Source organism: Acanthaster planci, linkage group LG02 (assembly GCF_054643075.1).
Source record: "Acanthaster planci isolate LZ-2023a linkage group LG02, COTS_SCS, whole genome shotgun sequence".
In the NCBI taxonomy this organism is placed as follows: domain Eukaryota; kingdom Metazoa; phylum Echinodermata; class Asteroidea; order Valvatida; family Acanthasteridae; genus Acanthaster; species Acanthaster planci.
In genome coordinates, this window is record NC_141778.1 from 25,183,000 (window position 1) to 25,201,840 (window position 18,841).

Sequence of the window (18,841 nt, forward strand, 5' to 3'; positions counted from 1 at the left end):
GCTGCTTGTTTTAAGTGCAGCCAACTTTTTCAGATATCCACATAGGTTCTTGAAGACTCAAAGAGCTGAATTAAGGACAGTAATGAAAGTGCAGACATTTCCATTTAAATTGTATTCCTTTTTTTAAGCAGTACATTTTGCCTGCTATGCCCTGGTGTGTCGTACCTTCTGAGCAACCATGCTGCTCAGTGACTTGGTGGACAATGTGGTAGCAATCTGCCTGTCGGTATCCATAGAAACTGTGGCATCCAATGACACGGGGTTAGCCTGTCCCGTACTCCATGCTAAATTTAATTGAAGTTTTCATTAATTCATGCACTTCACGATTACATCCTCATGTGTTGCTCTCATACACCCTTATAATCTCATGGCAGTTTGGTGTACACTGGTCTACATAATCACAGATATTGCACATGCTCACATGCTAACTTGAACAGGGCCCAGGAAAAACCGTACTTTAAACAAATGCATATAACTTCACTGACTCAGTGCCTGAACGAATTTAGCTTTTCAAAAGCATATGATTTGACCAAGAGCGTGATACATCATAATAGTTTACCAAAAAATGAATTGTTGATTGCATGTTGTGGCAAACTTGCTAACTGTAGATTTCATGATGTCAAGAATGATTCAGACTACTGTGCACCTCAAAACGGGTTACCGTGAAGAAAAAGACATGTTGCAACGTAACATGTGAGAAACAGTCAACATCCCCGCACTAAGTGATACTCTCACATTATAAGGATGCAACAGTTTGACTGGGGCAATTCTCTCAACACAGCATGGTGCATTTGGACATATTCAGAGGGACAAACATGATCCACAAGTCATATGCAAGAAGGCATTAGCGCTATATAATGCAACTTCAGTGGCTGTCATCAAGATGCCACACAATGCAATCTTCACTGCCTTGCACATCTGTTGTTCCTGAAATTAGTCTTATGCCACCTCAAAATGTGCAGTAAAGTGGTTAAACAACTGTCAACCAAAATGTTAGAGTGTTTTTGGAATTGCACTATCTGCCTGCACATGTCTGCTCTTAGGCAGACATTTCAGTCCAACAGGAACCACCATTTCTAAGACTAATGACACTTGAGTCAGTGCGGCATATGCATGATTTTCTTGTTCCTTCCATTTGAGGGGGTTGAGGAAAGAACTTCAGTTAGCAAGTTCACCAAAACAGCTTCGACATGCACTAGAAAACAAGAGAAAGAACTTTGGCCAAGTATCTAATGGATTTCCCTGGGTCCTGCTTCAAGTTCACACAATAACACTATCAATGAATGCCTTTGACTTTACATGTATTTCTACTTGCTTAATTAATCCATACATTACATGAAGACCAAAAGCCAGGTTCTGACAGTTCTGACCACCATGTTAGCCAGTGCTAAGTTTATTTGTTGGAAATGGTGACCAAAAAATGAATTCAGCCAAGGAGATTTAAGCTACTCAAGTAGTCCCTATGATTTGCTTACTTGTTTCAATAAATATCTTTATCTTCCAATGATTATTCCACATCTGGTATACACTATTACTTTGTCACTGGAAAAAACTTCAACTTATCAAATTTGTTACCATTTCAGCCCCACCTTACTGTGTGCATATATCACTTCACTTGGATTTGTCCTGCCTCAAGAATTGGCAAGCAATGCATTGTATGCAGAGGAAGCAAGACGCATTTATTGCTTTCACTTTTTCTGCAATGTAGGATCTCATTTAAGTGACAGATTTGTTGAAAAGTATCACTCGCTGCAATTTTACTAAACACGTTGCTTGTTTTTTTTTATAAGCAGAAAAACCTGTCTGATTAGAAATATCATCTGCAGAAAAATACATTCACAAAAGAAATGCTAACTTTAACTTTTGTCATGTATCATGTTTCATTGAAGACAAAATATGCCAATATACAAAGAAGAAAAAAGACTAGCAGCCCTACATAAGGTCCACTATCTCTGAAGTTAGATTTACATGTAAAGTCGAACCTTGTTTAGAGCACTGTTTATACAAGATTCTGCTTTTTACAAGGACAATTTTAGGTCCCAATCCTTTGTTTTTCATTGTTTTCATGCCTGATAATACAAGGTTCCTGTTAAAACAAGGTAAGTGACCAAGTCTGAAGGATATCTATTTATTCCTATCCATTGTGAGGCACTTTTTGAGCTGACCATATTACAAACTGACAACCATAAATTACTGGCTTACTGACAGTGGGGTTTCCAGACCATTGACCATGAAGACTTGAAGGGATATCTCCAAGGAAGATTGCATCAGTTTTCAGAGTTTGAGACAAGCCTAGTTCATTTCTTCAAACTATTTTGAAAGATATATTTGAGATTGACAAATGTGACCTGCATGGAGCATGATAGTCTTCAGTCCAAGGCAATACCTCTTACTTTATTATGTTTCAGTTGGTTTTTCAGTGGGGCAAATATGGAAGTCAATACATGTACAAACTTGCTGCACGTAGATGTAGAGAAGGTCCAACCAAGTTTCAGTAATTTCACTCGTACCTTGTTTCTCCAAAATGCATGCAGTTGCAAACACAGTACAAATACATGAACATACCTCAAACTGAGTGAAATCTTTGACCTCTAAAATTCCAATACTTTTTCAAGTCTGGAATGGAATTCCTGGCAGAGGAGTGAGAACAGTTGACCAAGAGATTTGACTCTGGCTATTTGAAAATACTTCCATTTCAGGACACGAGTTAGGAGCAAGGACTTTTTAAAATCTACTTTCTATATGCAACATTTACATCGGTCACCGATGTGGACTTAGCCACACAATGTGGACTCAGCCTTAGAATGTTTTCTGAACATTAGCCTTTGCTGAAAGTACCATACATGAGAATTCATTCTTTAAGAAGTGGTTCTACTGTCACCAATCCACTGACATATTTTTCAGGTTTGAGCAACTTTTTTTGGTAGTGGTGGCGAGGGCAAAGTTTGTTCCATTTGGATATACTACAGAGGTAGGCATTCACCATCAACAGCAAAGCAAGACCAACTGTCTTCAGAGGTTTAAAGCTGGATCAGAATACTAGAAATACACTTTTAAAACAAGAATTTATTTGAATTAGAATCTGGTCATTTAGACAGTCCAGTTGCTAAACTATGAATTTCAATGTACATGTACATGCAAGGGGAAATGGATTTTTGTCCAGGTAACTTGTTGATATTAGGATTATAATGGTACACTTGATCAAGGCATTGACAATTCCTTCAACTCAATCAGAGGAAAATATCAGCATACAAAGCCAGGCAAGTCAGATGAATGAATTCTTATTCATGCCTGGGATGAAGTTGACGACATTTAGCTGATAATCTGCAAAGACTGGAAGTTGATGTGAGGATTTTCTGAAGGTGAAGGTGTAACTATAAAATGGATCCAAGGGGAAGTCAACTGCAGAAGACAGACTTCCCCACGGTATCATTTCTAGGGACATGATCTCTATGGACAAGGCTCTGGAGTTTTATTGATAACATGGATTGATGAAACACCCGGTACCTGTCACTCGCAGACAGGATAAACGATGTCACCTTTCGTAAGAGCATCCATACATGTGATGTACATGCTGTGTAAACCAGCACAAGTTGATTGTACATACTTGGTAAAAGCAGGCATCATATGACTATACAGCAAACAAGTGCTGTTTGTTGTAACAGCAATCAAACAAAATGAACTTTTGTCTCTCTCTTCCCGACCTTCAGTGGGTGTCTGTGAAGATTGTGCCTGCTAGATGCCTGTAGATTCTGGCAAGAATGGAGCTAGCAAACCCTAGTCCCTGACACAAAGCTCATGTGTCAAGATGCTTCATCAACCAAGCCATTTTGGCTGTCTTTAATACCAGCAGCGGAATTTTTTCAACCTATCCATACAAGCCTCTCTCCATCACATAACCTTTTTACCTCATAAAAGAGAACTTTTGTTGCAGTATCTGCAATTTGTTTCTATCATGTTCTCTGATTAGTATCAATTTTTTAACAGGTCAATGCCTTGATCAAGTGTACTGGTATTGCCGTAGACTGAAGACTATCTGTGCAATACTGTGTTTGTCTATGCAGCCAGCGTACCACTCCTAGCCATGAGATGTACCTTGGGTTTATCAAGCAACACATGAGGATGTTTACACAGTGCATGAATTAATACCACAAACTTCAATTAAACTTACCATGGACCTTGTAGCCGGGACTGGCTCCCCGTGTCGATGCCACAGTTTCTGTTTAGGATACTGAGAGGCAGATTGGCAATCCAATCTACCAGACCATTCACTCCTCTGATTGAGGGAAACACACACCATTTCCAATTTGTCCTGATTCCATTTCTTTGCTTGTTGCTATACAGTACCGGTAGTTCCCCTCCCTGTTTTTAGGGACGAGGAAATGGTTGAGATACAAGTTACAATTTCCTGAATGAAATGAGTTGATTCTGAGAGAGCTTTTTCATTCTGGAATCAATCCAGTTCATTTCTGCCCTTGCTAGCTAGGATGTCATTCAGCAAGGATGGAATTCTGTTGTACAGAGCTTGAGCTTTGAACATTGTCTATTCATTTGAGAGAGAATAACATCAGATGACAGACTTGCATTTCTCTGGTTCTCTAGTCAACACATTGCATGCTGTAGTACCTAGCATGTGTATCTGTGCAGTAGTTTTCCAAAACATTGAAATTCCTTCTTTTTTGGACAAATTCTGAGCCAGTGGGTGTTTCCTTTTTTGCCTGGAGTGAATGGTCTGGATGCATCGTCCACCCAGCAATCTAACAGCATGGTTCTCCCCCTTGACACACCAGGGACTTCTCCACAGAACTTGTTAAGGAGTTTGGCTTTCATTTCTTGTTTCTTCTTGCCATGCTACAAGCACTTCAACAATGCAAAATTAGTCAACTGACTGCAATTGAATTTATCTTTTTCCAATTCCAACTTAGAGAGATTTTAAAGATATTTTGTTTCCAAAATCTTGAGAAAAAGGGTTGAAATGAAGGTTACATGTACTTCTTGTAGTTGCTTCAAAATCAAAACTGAGTCAAACACAAAAACCAGACTGAAATACTTCTTTTATCAGAGTGACATCAAAATGTCTGAATTTGGCTTATTACATCAACAGTAAAATGGCGGTTTGGGTTTATGAAAAGTTTGCTCTCTCATCTCCCCCAAAATGCTAATTATGTTGCTCATCAAAAAATGTTATTTGTACTTTTTTATTTACTATAGTTTTGGTCAAGAACTTTTTGTCACAAAAATGCTAAAAAGCAGCCCCAAAGAGATGATTTCCTTCTCGTATTTTTCTTTCCTGTTTTTCATTATACCGGTAGCTCAGGTGCAGTTGATCACTTACTGGATTTTATTTCATTTGCTGCTAAGCGTTCATTTTTCTTATAATTCTTTTTTCGAAAGAACTGACTGTGGACTGAGTAGGCACAACAAAAGACAGAAGATTGTTGAGTTATACCATGGAAGATACCCACAACAGGAGACTGAGAAAACTGCCTTAGAATCATCCAACATTCAAAATGTCTAAGAAAAAGGGGACAAAAGTGACCATTTGTAAACATTTCACTTTGCTGGATCCAAACCATGATCAACTGGAATTTCTGAATTATCGATGGAGCAATTTTGAGTAGGTGTGAAAAACAGTTCCTTTGATTTGCAATGTTTAGAGTCATGGATACATGCATCTGCTTGGCAGAAAAGATAAACCGATTGTCGAAGTTGACAGGATCCTTACCATGTTGCTGCCAACCCCAGCATCTAATGATCTGAGAGTTGTAACACATCTTGAACAAACCGATCACAAGTTATGCAGCAGGGCAACTCACCGGAACCTGTCGGTGCCTGTGGACGGGGAACACGCAGCCCACACCAGGGGGGACTTGTATGCGCTAGGGTGCTTCGAGAGATTTGAGTTTGCCTGTTGGTGAAGGAAAGGTATAGTGTAACGTTAACAGTGGCTTCAAGATGTATAATCAGCACCCAGCACACACACAAATAATTCTGTAAAAACATAAACTGGATCCAATGGAGATAAAATAGCAATTAACACAAACTTAAAATTCAGTTATACATCATAAATGAACATGAATATTATTGGAAGATTTCGAAAGACATAAAAACCTGATCAAGTGACATGCAATAATCTTCTTGTTAATGGAGTTGGACTTTTTATGCAAATGTTAATGCTTTCAAAATTAGATATGTTTTTTTCTTTGCTTTTTTAAAAAGAGCATTCAACTGAAGAGGACTGGTCTTTACCACACACCTAAATTTGATGGAGTTGGACGTGAATGGAGATTGTGACTGTTGTAAAGAAATTCACTGAAGTTTGTGGACACAGCATTTTCCATTATTAACCACTCAGTAAAAAGAAGTGTAGCTCTGAACTGACTCAAGAGCAATAACTTTAATTAGCTTCCTTTAAGCTAAATTTACTTGCACCTCAGTGGTTCATGTACAGTACTGTACAGTATGTTTTGAAGGAATAAACTACATCTTCTCAAGGTCTGATGCTGCTCACACTATTAATGAATACTAAGCATACGTAATCAGAACAAACTATTAAATGATGTGATTTGGATGTGTGCCAGTGCTGATTATACTCAAGATGCTGGGTACGAGATTGGTAAACATTGAATGTTTGAAGAATTTGTCAATTTTCAAATGATGTGGTTTTGGCGAATTTTTGAGGAAACTCAGAAACATCTCATGGGTGCATCAAATACACGTACGTCCAACTCTAAACCAGAGAAACGTTTGAAAATCATCAACAGAGTAACAACCATGTAGAAATATCAGGTTTTTATACTTGAAGAGAATGCCCATGAAGAAGCAATGTGCAACTCCACAGTCTGACACCAAGAATGAAAAGCGTTTTTTCTCCAGAGACAGTTTGTACACTGTGGTGACTGTTGACCATTGATAACAAAGTGTTGCTTACCAATCTAGTACCCAGTCCCCCAACAGGCATACTACCAGCCAAATGTACTCATTGAGAGTAATGAATACCATTCAGGTAACCAGCCCCCATAAGAATGCTGCAGGGTTTTAAAGATTAGTGTCAAAATAATAATTTGGAGTTTTTTCAGCTTACATGTATTTCCTTGCAGCAGTATGTGTAAGTAGTCAGACTTTTTAGATTAAAATTGTTTAAATTTTCAGAAGAGTTTTGGGTATTTTCTGAATACTTTTATGTGCATTTCAGTTATTCTATACATTACCAAATGTTCTCTCTAGCAACTGAAAATTAAACTTATTAAAAACATCTTCACTTTTACCGACAAGTAAATATCAAATTTCAACAAATTTCAATTTTTTTGAGATCAGATATTCTGCAGGGGGGCTGGTTAAATGCTTTCCAATTGCACACTGTCAATGTCATGACACATTCTGTGCCTTGGATAATTAAAACATATCCAGAGTCCTTCATTTTACAAGTAGAAGTGTCCAGCATTGTTCATGTGCTGAGGTTGTCCACAAGTCCCCCAAATGGTAACTTCAAGTTTGGATCCAAAGATGTGGCACTGAGGGGACAGGGTTGGAAGTCAAATGGATCCAGAAAAGTCACTTTCTGAAACTCAGTTCCAGTGACCTGCTCTGAGATTGCAATCCATGTAGAATTCTAGATGTCTGACGCAATGGGTTCCTGGCATCTTATTACAGCAGTCAACAATGGCGTACTGATCCTTCGTGAAAGGAAAGCGGTGTACATACTGTACACGTACGCTGCTGGATGTCAAAGACCATTTCCAATTATCCCAAGTCACAGGCTTCCTTCATACGGTCTTGTACCAGCAGTCATGCAGTGATGAAAGGTACAATGTAAACGCAAATTGGCTGATGAACATGTACTGTACATGTACATGTAGCACATGTGCATCTTCAACAGCATCCAATATTGAAATGAAAACTTTGACAAGTCCTTGTGTCTTGGACAGAACAAAGGGCTTTGAAAGTGACTGACCAGTCCAACGGCAGGAAATTAACAGCCAACTTAATACATGTAGAGGGGTTCATCTGTCCTTCTGGAGTAATGAGTTCCATGCTGTGTGACTGGCTGTCTCCTATGAGTTCCATTAGACCGTCTCCTATGAGTTCCATTAGACTGTCTCCTATGAGTTCCATTAGACTGTCTCCTATGAGTTCCATTAGACTGTCTCCTGTGAGTTCCATTAGACTGTCTCCTATGAGTTCCATTAGACTGTCTCCTATGAGTTCCATTAGACTGTCTCCTATGAGTACCATTAGACTGTCTCCTGTGAGTTCCATTAGACTGTCTCCTATGAGTTCCATTAGACTGTCTCCTATGAGTTCCATTAGACTGTCTCCTGTGAGTTCCATTAGACTGTCTCCTATGAGTTCCATTAGACTGTCTCCTATGAGTTCCATTAGACTGTCTCCTGTGAGTTCCATTAGAGGAGTCATTTCACCGGGGCTGTCTTCCTTTGGAGGATATGTTCCACTGACTGAGTGAATTGGGGAACCTGGATGCAGTCCATGTCCACCAAATGACATGTACATGTACATCGTCTCTCATGGTGTCTGATCCATGATTACTGATCACATAATGGAATTGGTACCGCAATGTCCAATGGATTTTCCAGGGTTTGATGATCTGCAGTCAGCTGTCTGAATCTGCAGGAAAGATGTAAGGAAAGAGATTAAACGTACACTTCAGTGTATCAGGGCCCATTGATCAAACCGCACTCTCATACTGCACAGCAATTTTCAGAAATATACTGGCAGTTCCTTTTTCACAACAGCTTCCAGTCCCAAATGGTCACATTTCCAATCTACGTGTAGATGTATAACCAAATGTAGATTTGTTTTAAAAACCGGCCACTCAGGAGATCTGTAGCACATACATGTATACATGTATTGACATTCCAAGGTAAGTTTCACAATATGATTAAAATCTTCATTAATACATTAAACTGCAATGCTTGGTTATACACGTATATGACTTACAGATGCAGACACATTCTTTTGAGTGACCCACGTACATGTATACATCATTGTTACAACAAATGTTCATATCAACCTTGGCTCTTTGACCAACCATCTACATGTACATGTACTTATGCAAATGTTGAGACAGATCACAGACAGCAGTGAGGAATTAATTAAGCCCAACAAGATGTAGCCTAAAATAGGGATAATCACAAGCAATTCAATGAGCATCCACACTAGGGAATGCCAAATCCTTGAGGCTGACAGTGCAACTCAATGTGGATCCACACTAGGGAATGCCAAATCCTTGAGGCTGACAGTGCAACTCAATGTGGATCCACACTAGGGGATACCAAACCCTTGAGGCAAAGCTGTTTGTGCGTAACATCATCACATCTGAATATAATTTGCCATGTATCCTACCTGCTAAAGTTGCCCTCCAATTGACTGTCCATTAACCTTGTCCCACAAGACTTGTGCCAACACGTATAAACAGTGAATGCAGGCACCAAGCAACGCCAACCCAATGCCAGGGGTATTATGCCATCCCTCAAGGTCAGGTTGACCTAAAAACTTGTGATGATGTAGCAGGAATTCCTTGACATCCAAGCAGACAGCATGGTGACATGGAGAGGTGTGTGGTGTACTACGATGGTGAGCTTGGAGGTCAGATCACAAGGCAATACTCAAAGCTGGTAGTAAACTCCAGTATCTGTGAAGAGAACGAACAAAAAAGACAGGGCATGGTTTATCATACATGTACAAGTACATGAACTTTCACATCAACATTTCAATACACGATGCCCCAAATTAGAAACCAGCAACAAATACCAGTAAATTTACAATGTACATGTATGTATTTCAAATGTTTTAAAAGGGGTAGAAGATATCGGTAGCAGACACAAATGACACTAAATACCAGAAGAATGTCAACACACATACACCGTACATATATCTACACTGTACATGTACGTGCATGTACTTATCAATCATTGCATTGATATGAGTTCCCTGTAAGATGAACAAATGCACTTTGGACTATTTACATTTAAATGATTTGAAATTGATAATACATTAGGAAGTGTCAAAGAGGATTTTGAGTCACTTTCACAGCAAATCATTTACAATGAATTGCAATAATATTCAGATGCCATACCAGTACCGGTGTGAATTTAGCAGTGCATGTACATCTATGTGCATGCACATTCAGTTTTACGATAATTCATTTCACAAATTAAATGTACAAATCCTGAAAAAACCTTGTTTGCATTATGGGCAATTTTTTTGTCAAATAAATGCTTTGAATGAAGAGTAAATTTCTAAGACATGATCGTGCCATTCTGGGAGCTTTTGGAATCCCCCCTCATGGTTAGCTCAAGTCAATTGATATAATAGAATGCAACTTAATATTTATCAGTGCATTGAAAAATGAAGTTCAATGATGCATGATACACTGAGTTCATTCTGTAGTATTTTGGAATTGTGGCAAAAAGGAATGCTTTTTCAAACGGATACTAAATGTACACACCAAACATGTAATGTACATGTATGTCCCGTACTTGTACCAGTATAACATTTTGAAAATGATCATACATTGTACCCCTCATGTTATTTTGTGGAAAAATTTGTCCCATCATTTATAACCAACTAAACCAAATATCTGGGGATAAAGACAGCCAATTTGCCAACAAACTACAGTATTAAGTTATGCACCAAAAAAGAAATTGAAGGGATCGAGATTTGAAACAGCAAGTCATTCACAGGTCGAACCAAACCGCTTGCTAGGACTGACACCAGAAGGGCATAGTCAACCAGTCAGCAAAGATCAAGCCCTCGAAATGGTTAATGTCAACTGTTTCTCATACATGTACATGTATAATCCACGCAATTGGCAATCACAGCCTAGATGGTCAAAAATTCCAATCAATTTCTCATCAATCACATCCCACGCTTGATAACCTTTCCCTTTAAAGCTAAATGTACAAGTAGGCACCAGTTCATGTACTTGCGCACAATCTGTTCACGATCCATTATGCCATGAGTCAATAAAGGCACAGCAGCAACACAGTGGGATGTCAAAGCTTCAGTATTTGGTGACTCTGCAGATTCAAAGATCTCCTCAACGAGGCAGGTAACTAGGGTACATGTACATCATTGTGTGTTCATCTCTCAAGACAAAGTGCTTTTGAGATCATGCTGACGTTTATTATTTCAACAAAGGAAGAGACATGTACATGTAACATGTCTATACCGGTGTGCATGCCAACAATTCACCTTCATCACAAGAGCAGTGACTGCATCTGACTGTGTTCAAATCTGAGTAAAAATTGATTTCAGTGTCAACATTTGCACAAACCATGGAAACTACAGAAACTACAGGACTACGTGTACAAGTCAGCTTTACTTCTAAGGATGAGAATGAAGAGCATGACCTCACAACAACACTATTCCAGATTTTTGTAAACAGGTTTTTACCACACTGACAATTCTTTTGATATTTTTCCTGAATCCAATGATGCTTTTCACCTTACGGTGTGTTACCAGCATCCGACCGACCACCAAAGTATTCATGGTTTCTCTCACCCTGTCCGATCTTGGTACAATTAGTCTCTTTCTATTGGGGGAATTATTTCTTGGTTCTTGGCTGCTGGGTGATTTTCTCTGTGTGGCAACTGCTGTTCTCATATTAGTGCATGTATTTGATGCACTGAGTGGTACTTCACTTCTACTGACAGTAGATGGTTACGTTGCTATTTCCTATCCTCTGCGGTACCCTTCCCTGATGACTGAGTTCAGATCCAAGATCACTGTATGCACTACATGGGCTTTGATATTCTTGATCTTTATTCTGTTATACGGGATTTTATGGTAGAGCTACCGTTTTACGGGAAGGTCCTTACATGTACCAACTGTGTCTGGGACTACAAGATGACTGGCGCATATACAGGTATCTTCTTGTTACACCTGCTGCTATAATGCTGACAACCACACTCATCCTGTATGCCCACATCACCCTGATAGCTCGCAATCAAGCCCGACGCATTGCTGCCGAAAACCAAGCAGGCAATGGCCAAGGTGGGTGGAGACTAAACACCAGATCAACCACCACCATCATCATCATAACAGGGACTCTGATCATCACCTGGATTCCTACAATGGTCATACCTGGGATCTCTCTTACACTCAATCGGGAGACCAACATGTACATTGTATGATAGGTTTGGCCCATGCCCTGGTGCTCTCAAATGGCTGGCTGAATGTTGTCATTTACTACTTACAGAACAAGGATCTTCGCCGGGAGCTACGTACACGCACATGTATGTTCTTTACTCTGTGAATAGCACAGGTCTGAATGGCACCAATGTTTGACACAAAGATTCTTACATTACCACTATTCGAGTACTTCTTACGAGTCTGAGCATCTTGAAACACTCTGAACTCAATCTCAAAGTAATGTAGCCGTCAGCTAATTGTTACGATTAATTCTTGTGAATATGATTTGCATTTCAAATCTTTGATTTCATGTACAAGTATACAGGTACATGTACATGTTTACACGTACAATGTAAACTGCTTTGCTTCGATGAACAATGATAAGTGATATTTTGGTTGGATATGCTTGTAAATCCTCTTGCATGAGTACAGTATGTTTACTCAGGGATGCCGGTGTACATGGGATTGTATGGGGTGGTGCATGACAGAGGTACATATACATGTGCATGTAGCCATGTTCCGGTTCTGTCCCCTGTGACTTTGGCTCCTTTTGGCCACATCTCTCAGGCCACAAGATGTTACATACAAACATTTCAGTTTCTTTCAAGCACCACCCAAATTTTGTTCTTGCGACATGTGTAAAGTGATAGAGAACTTCACTGAATGTACAGTGCGTTAATGACCATAAAAGACCAGCATTGACTACACACAGTTTGGCTCCAACAAAGACCACTGGGTATATAATTCTAGAAAAATGTTTTGATGTCATCACTTTCAAGATGACTGTCCAATAGTTGCAGACGATATTTGCAAATGTCAAACTTCCCAATACATGTACTTGATTTTACAAGAAATCATCCAGTAAACCTACTGGCTGGAATGTGTGATATAAACATCGAGGGGACATACACGTACATGTAATGCTCACTTTCCTCTTTGATTTTTTTTCCTTAAATATTTATTAAAATTTCAAATTCATAGTATACATGTACTGCATGGAGAACAGAAAAAAATCCATATCTTAAATGCTAGATCCAAAATTGTATCCAACAAACAACCAAAATTTTCCTGGCTTTTCTCACCCACTCTGATCTTTGCACTGGTACACGGTATACAATAAAGCTCTCTCAAGTTAATCTTGAAGAACAGAAGATTATTATATTGCTATTTCCTATCCTCTGTGCCTGACACATACATGTACATGTAGCTGGCCAGGGTGAGCAAAGAACAATATAAGACCAACCACCATCATCATTATAACAGGGGCTCCAGACAATGCAGGCGCAGTTTGGTATCCACCACTGAATCCAAAAAGTAGATGTGCATGTATTGCAGTACATAAAATGTGTCATCAGGGCATTGTTATTTACTACGTGGAGTTCAATTTCACCATTGAAATGACACCCACATGTACATGTAATTTGTCCAAATCCATCAGCCTTGTCCCTAGATCTACAAATTTGAAGGCCCCACTTGACAGTGCATTTGTTTTAATGGAAGTAAAGAAACTTTGATCTCTTCTTGTATCTTTTTTAATTTCATTTCTTTAAAATGTTGGTACTTTTGGGGTTATTTAAAGAATAAACCATGATGAATAGGAGGAACCTGACCTGAAAACTAATGTAAAATGGCACAAAATCTACCCAAAATCCACCCAATAAAAACCACTGGCCATCTGTTTCCATCATACATGTAGTCCAATCAGATTGCACAAATTCAGTCACTTGACTTCTATTTCAGCCAACATGAAAAAAATGTGACTTCACCATCAGATTTAAATCCACAAACATCGAGAAGGTTAAACGACGATCTCCAAAGAAACTGTTTTAAATCTCATGTAAGCACAGCATGCTAGAAAAGTTTAATTGGGTTCAATGTGATGTGCATGTAAGTCATGTAATTTGCTAAGTTTTACAGCCAAGTTTTGCACCATTATCAGGACCCATCATTATGCCTCACCGGCAGCACATCGGTCAGTTCGGGACTTCAAAATCACTTTCGCATCATTAGAATGCACTGAAATTTACAAATGTACACTGTTTCACCACAAGAACTGGATTGAAAAACACATACATGTATATATGTACATGTAGCACTACGACCCTTGAAAATGGCATCATCACTTCTAAGTCACACGGAGTCCTAGTACATGTAGCATGGAGTTCTCAGACATATAAGTCGGAGTATACATGTACACGTAGGTCCCCAGAGCATGACATTATTAAAGAACACAAGGTTGTTCATTACTTTTTATTCGCATCCTGTTCCAATAATAGTGGAAACAAAGTCCACTTTGTAAGTGTGGTGCTTCTGGCACATATCCTTCGCCTGTCCACTCTTACACACGCACACACACAAGGCTTCATCACACGAGATACAAAGTCACTGCTAAAATAGCAGTTCGGATAACGAGTTTATTGCTGTCTACAGTGCAGTTCCTTGACCAAACAGATCCCAACTATAGTTGATTGTCCGGTTCTGCAAAATCGAAGAAATACTCTTCATTTTCTTAAAGAAGGAATCACCAAAGACTTGGTTCATAGTTCTGTTAGACAGGTTACTTGAAGGTCTTTTAGGAAAATTACCATATTTTACTGAGGGAGCCACCGCAGTGACCCATGATCAAGTGGCCACAACTGTTTTTCCCTGATCGCAGTTCGCAACAACTCTGCATGTACGTGCTATGTTGCATATGTTGCACTTTTACAAATGTACACAATCGTCATGATGAAATTTTATCAAACGAATGACTGTGCTGTAATCGGAAATTAACTGATTTCTCGCCATGAATATACTACAACAGTATTTTTAAAATGTGAAAGTTTTGGATACAAAATTCACTGAACAAGTTTTAGATTCGATTACATTACAATGTGGGCGCTTCCTGTGAGTGTGGTGCATGTCCTTCTGTGTTGCAAAAACAAGACCTACCATACAGACATGACAGAGTGTCGAGGTTTGTGGAACCGGCAAAAGTTTGCGGAACGGAAAACTACCAACCACCAAAAAACATCACTAGCATTCATCTTTCAAATGACTGCCACAATGACTGCCCAACATTGTTATGTACGTGTATACATACCGGTAACTGGATGATTTCCAGGTATTTCGGGATGAACAGGTGGAAGGAGTTCCATATACACGTAGGGTGTTACAGACGCCACTTGACACCCCGTGCACAAACCCTATGAGACAGGTAACATGATTTGTCAGTATACGGCTTGGTATTTTCCCTCCTCCTACATGTAAATTGAACTTTTCTGGACAATGTTTTTGCTTTGTGATGGCTTAGCATAGGTCACTGTGGGGAATAATTACTGGCATCCATGAAAGAAAGTTTTTAAGGCACCAGTCGTGCTAATGCATTTCGTGTCAACAAGCATCAACACTCATAAGTAGCTTCCACAAAGTGTCAACAACATGCACATCCTGTTGGCCCTATGCCTACTTTACTGGGTAGTAATTGTATGACACCCACTGGTGACGGAAAGTTTCTGTTTCCCAAACAACCCTCTTTTTAGGGCGTATTTCCGTTTTATTTGTGGACAGCAGTAACTTGCTGTCAATGTTACCGATAATGAAGGAAAAATAATATTCAAACATTTATTATTTTGATTGAAAACTGTACCTTTTCGCCTCACGTTCCTGGTGGTCAACACTCGTCCGTCCCGCCATTGCGTTTTCTGTCCAATATAAAGCGCCCTCTGTTGAAAAAAAGAACAGCGCCCTCTTCTGAATTTTGAAACAACTCCAATAAATAGCGCCCCCTATTGATAAAAGTGATGGCGCCCTCTATTGAGCTGTGCGAAATAGCGCTAGGTTACTGGCGCCCTCTATTTAAAAGTGAAAACATGAAATAGCGCCCTCTTTTATTGATGACAACTCGTGAAGGGTGCACGGTTACTCAATTCTAAGAAAATTCTCCGCCAGGACGAGGCGCATATACGATTCTTTCAAAAAGAGGGGTCTGTTTGGTCCAAAAAAATTGTGGAATTGTGTCAGTAAGGCCCAGGATCATCTCTATAGATTAAGGAGCCTTTACCTGGGGGCAAAGCAGAAAAAAAGTGTGATTGAAAATTTTTCAGAAGAGCCCAAGAAGCTGAGGGACGTCATTTGAATAATGGGTGCTGAGAAAACTTGGAAACAGTTTGTTTTGGGCGGATAATTTAAAATTTAACCTGCTAAACATTGAAAATCGAATGGACCAAACAACACATTGTTTTTTTGTTTGAGAGGCCTCACGAACTTCAGTTGCCTGCCATGGGGCTCCAAACCTTGTAGATTTTACACTATTTTCAATACAGCTTGAATTCAGTGCATCCTTTATGAAGCCACAATTTTAAAAGACAAAAATTCTATGGCGCCCTCTGCAACTTGGTTTGAATCATAATTTTTGAAGCATGGCGCCCTCTACTGAGCGTCAATTTTTAAACAGTCCATATTTATCTTTGTATTGTCTTGTTTTTCCCGTCTATACAGAAATGTTTGAAAATTTGGGGTTGGGGATGGGTCAGGCAGGGGGTCGGCCTGGGGGTGGATGTGAGAGTATACCAAAACGTCCCCTATTCTTTTTTTTTTCGTGTTTTCTATTGTTTTGACAACATAGCACCCTTAAGGGCACATCCAAAGTCGATGGAAGAAGCTGATTAACATTTCTTTATTGGGCCAAAACCTTTTTATGTAACCTTTTGCAACCTTTCTAGGGGGTGGGGCCACATTTTGAAGGAAATTAAGACAGGCCCAAATAAAATTGACTCTCTTGCCAAAATATCACTGCTCCTTCTCTTTTTTTTTCTTTTTTTTCTTTTTTTGAGAGGGGGTGGGGTGGAGGTATGACCCTAACCCCTCACTTCCCCATGTACCCCCACACTGTCACTTGTCTCAATTCTGTTGTAACTGCACGATAAAATTTAAACTCACCATCACAGGTACAATCCATGCAAATAGCAAAACACGGGCATATAATGACAAATGTCAATAAAGAATTTAATGTATATTTTTTTTATTACAAACAGCATGAATATGTAAATGGTAATCTACTCATTGAAAAACTTTAACTTAATGCATATATCCATACATTACTCGAACAAATAAATTCCTTCTGAGTGTATACAAAACAAGTTAATTAGGAATGATCAGTTAATGAACAAATGAAAAGGTTCATTAATGGAAAAGCAAGTTCTGGCAAGTCAGCTGCGGATTTTACAAATTACAAGCATCTGATTATTATGCATGAGCTGCTAATATTGTTAAACAAGTTCAACATAGCAATATTTTCCTGCACATGACCATAATAGGTTAAAAAGCTGCCCTTGAAAAGCTTCACAGAGAAATACTTTTCGAAATAATGTCATAATTCAAATAAACTTTTGTTGGCTTTTAGGTAGTTAATGATTAAAATGAGAGAGATAAAACATGGCATAAACGGTTACAATTTAACAACAAATGTGGCACAAACTTAAGTTGGTAAAGTTTCATAATTTCAGTGTTGGATTCCCAATGACAAAACCCTGTACTATTTTAAGGAATTCTAATTAGGGCATCTGATTTGCAATGTGTTCTCAAATTCTGCCAACTTTGATTTCCTCGCTGTTGAGAATTCCTGCATACGCAATGTGAAAGTAATGTGGGTTTTCACAGCTCAACTCAACAAAGAGTGGTACATTCAACGTCCTTTTTGAAAGCATTTAATGCAGACTGAATGCAGATGCTACTACGCTTTCAGTAGAGAACTTAGGCATTAATATCACTTTTGTGGTAACATATGGATATTTCAAATTAGAATCATTCACTTTAAGACAGCACATCCAGGACTGTCTTTGCAAACCATTTTACTCTAGTCTGTAGATTGCCCACTGATAATCACACTTTCCCTCATCGACTGAAACTATTGTTGTAGTTTTTGGCATTTAGTTTACTATACTTTCTCTAGCACTCTTTCTAGTTCTGGTATGGCCACAGCAATGTCTGTATCATTATTTTCCACTATTGCATCCTTGGTTATAAGTCTCATTAGGTTGAAGAGCATCAATGTCCAGTTATTTCATGTTTTGTCATATCTTACACATTTAATTATCAATTACTCGGGTAGCATATATCTGGGTATTTACGTTGAAATTTAATTTTGTAAATGTAACAAATGCAGAGTAAATATAACTTTTCCTATTTGGAAGCATCCTATAAAAGTTTGAGAGTTTAGATGATCTTGTAAACTTGATAAGTAGCGACTACAGAGTGATGACTTCACAGTCTTCTTCCCCTGTAGCACCAGGACCAACGGTAGTACGTCCATGTGGACAGGCTTGGCAGTAGGTGCTGCCCTCTTGTGACTGGTACATGCCATGCGGGCAGGCATAACAAGCCTCCTGGTTGTCGTAAGAGCCTGGCTCACAGGGGACTGAACAGAGAAAATCAGAGATGAATAGCATTATTCAATGACTGTCATACAAGGTTCTTACAGGATCCTACAACGCTTAAAGATCATGCAAAGGTGGATACTTCCCACTGCGCAGCTTCACTCATGTTTTTTAAATTGCCCAGCACCACAGCTGCTCAAAGGGCACGTTATCACAGCAAAAGATATTCCTTGAATCAAGTAATCAGCAGACCTCTTCAGGCTGATTAGCACTACATTCAACAAGCTCATGAACCTTCCACGCTGACACTCGTTAGTATAAAGCCAGCACAT

At 39.1% G+C, this 18,841-nt stretch overlaps 1 protein-coding gene, 1 long non-coding RNA gene and 1 pseudogene across 2 annotated transcripts in view; 1 reads left to right on the top strand and 2 right to left on the bottom strand.

The window, feature by feature from the left end:
• Positions 1–8,251: 8,251 nt before the first annotated feature.
• On the bottom strand, positions 8,252–15,854 carry LOC110975853 (uncharacterized). The gene is made up of 4 exons (XR_015424493.1): positions 15,782–15,854; positions 15,236–15,338; positions 9,364–9,652; positions 8,252–8,625 (listed from the first exon to the last, which is right to left on the bottom strand). It is a non-coding gene; the product is annotated as an uncharacterized LOC110975853 (long non-coding RNA).
• LOC147800069 (histamine H2 receptor-like) lies at positions 11,372–12,492 on the top strand (annotated as a pseudogene).
• A 1,284-nt stretch (positions 15,855–17,138) lies between the features above and the next one.
• The window catches only part of LOC110975943 (uncharacterized), a 61,555-nt gene continuing 59,852 nt past the window's right edge, over positions 17,139–18,841 (bottom strand). The window contains exon 50 of the mRNA XM_087133795.1: positions 17,139–18,550. Coding sequence (XP_086989921.1) covers positions 18,381–18,550 — 170 coding nt within the window. The 3' untranslated portion in view covers positions 17,139–18,380. The remainder of the gene's footprint in view (positions 18,551–18,841) is intronic.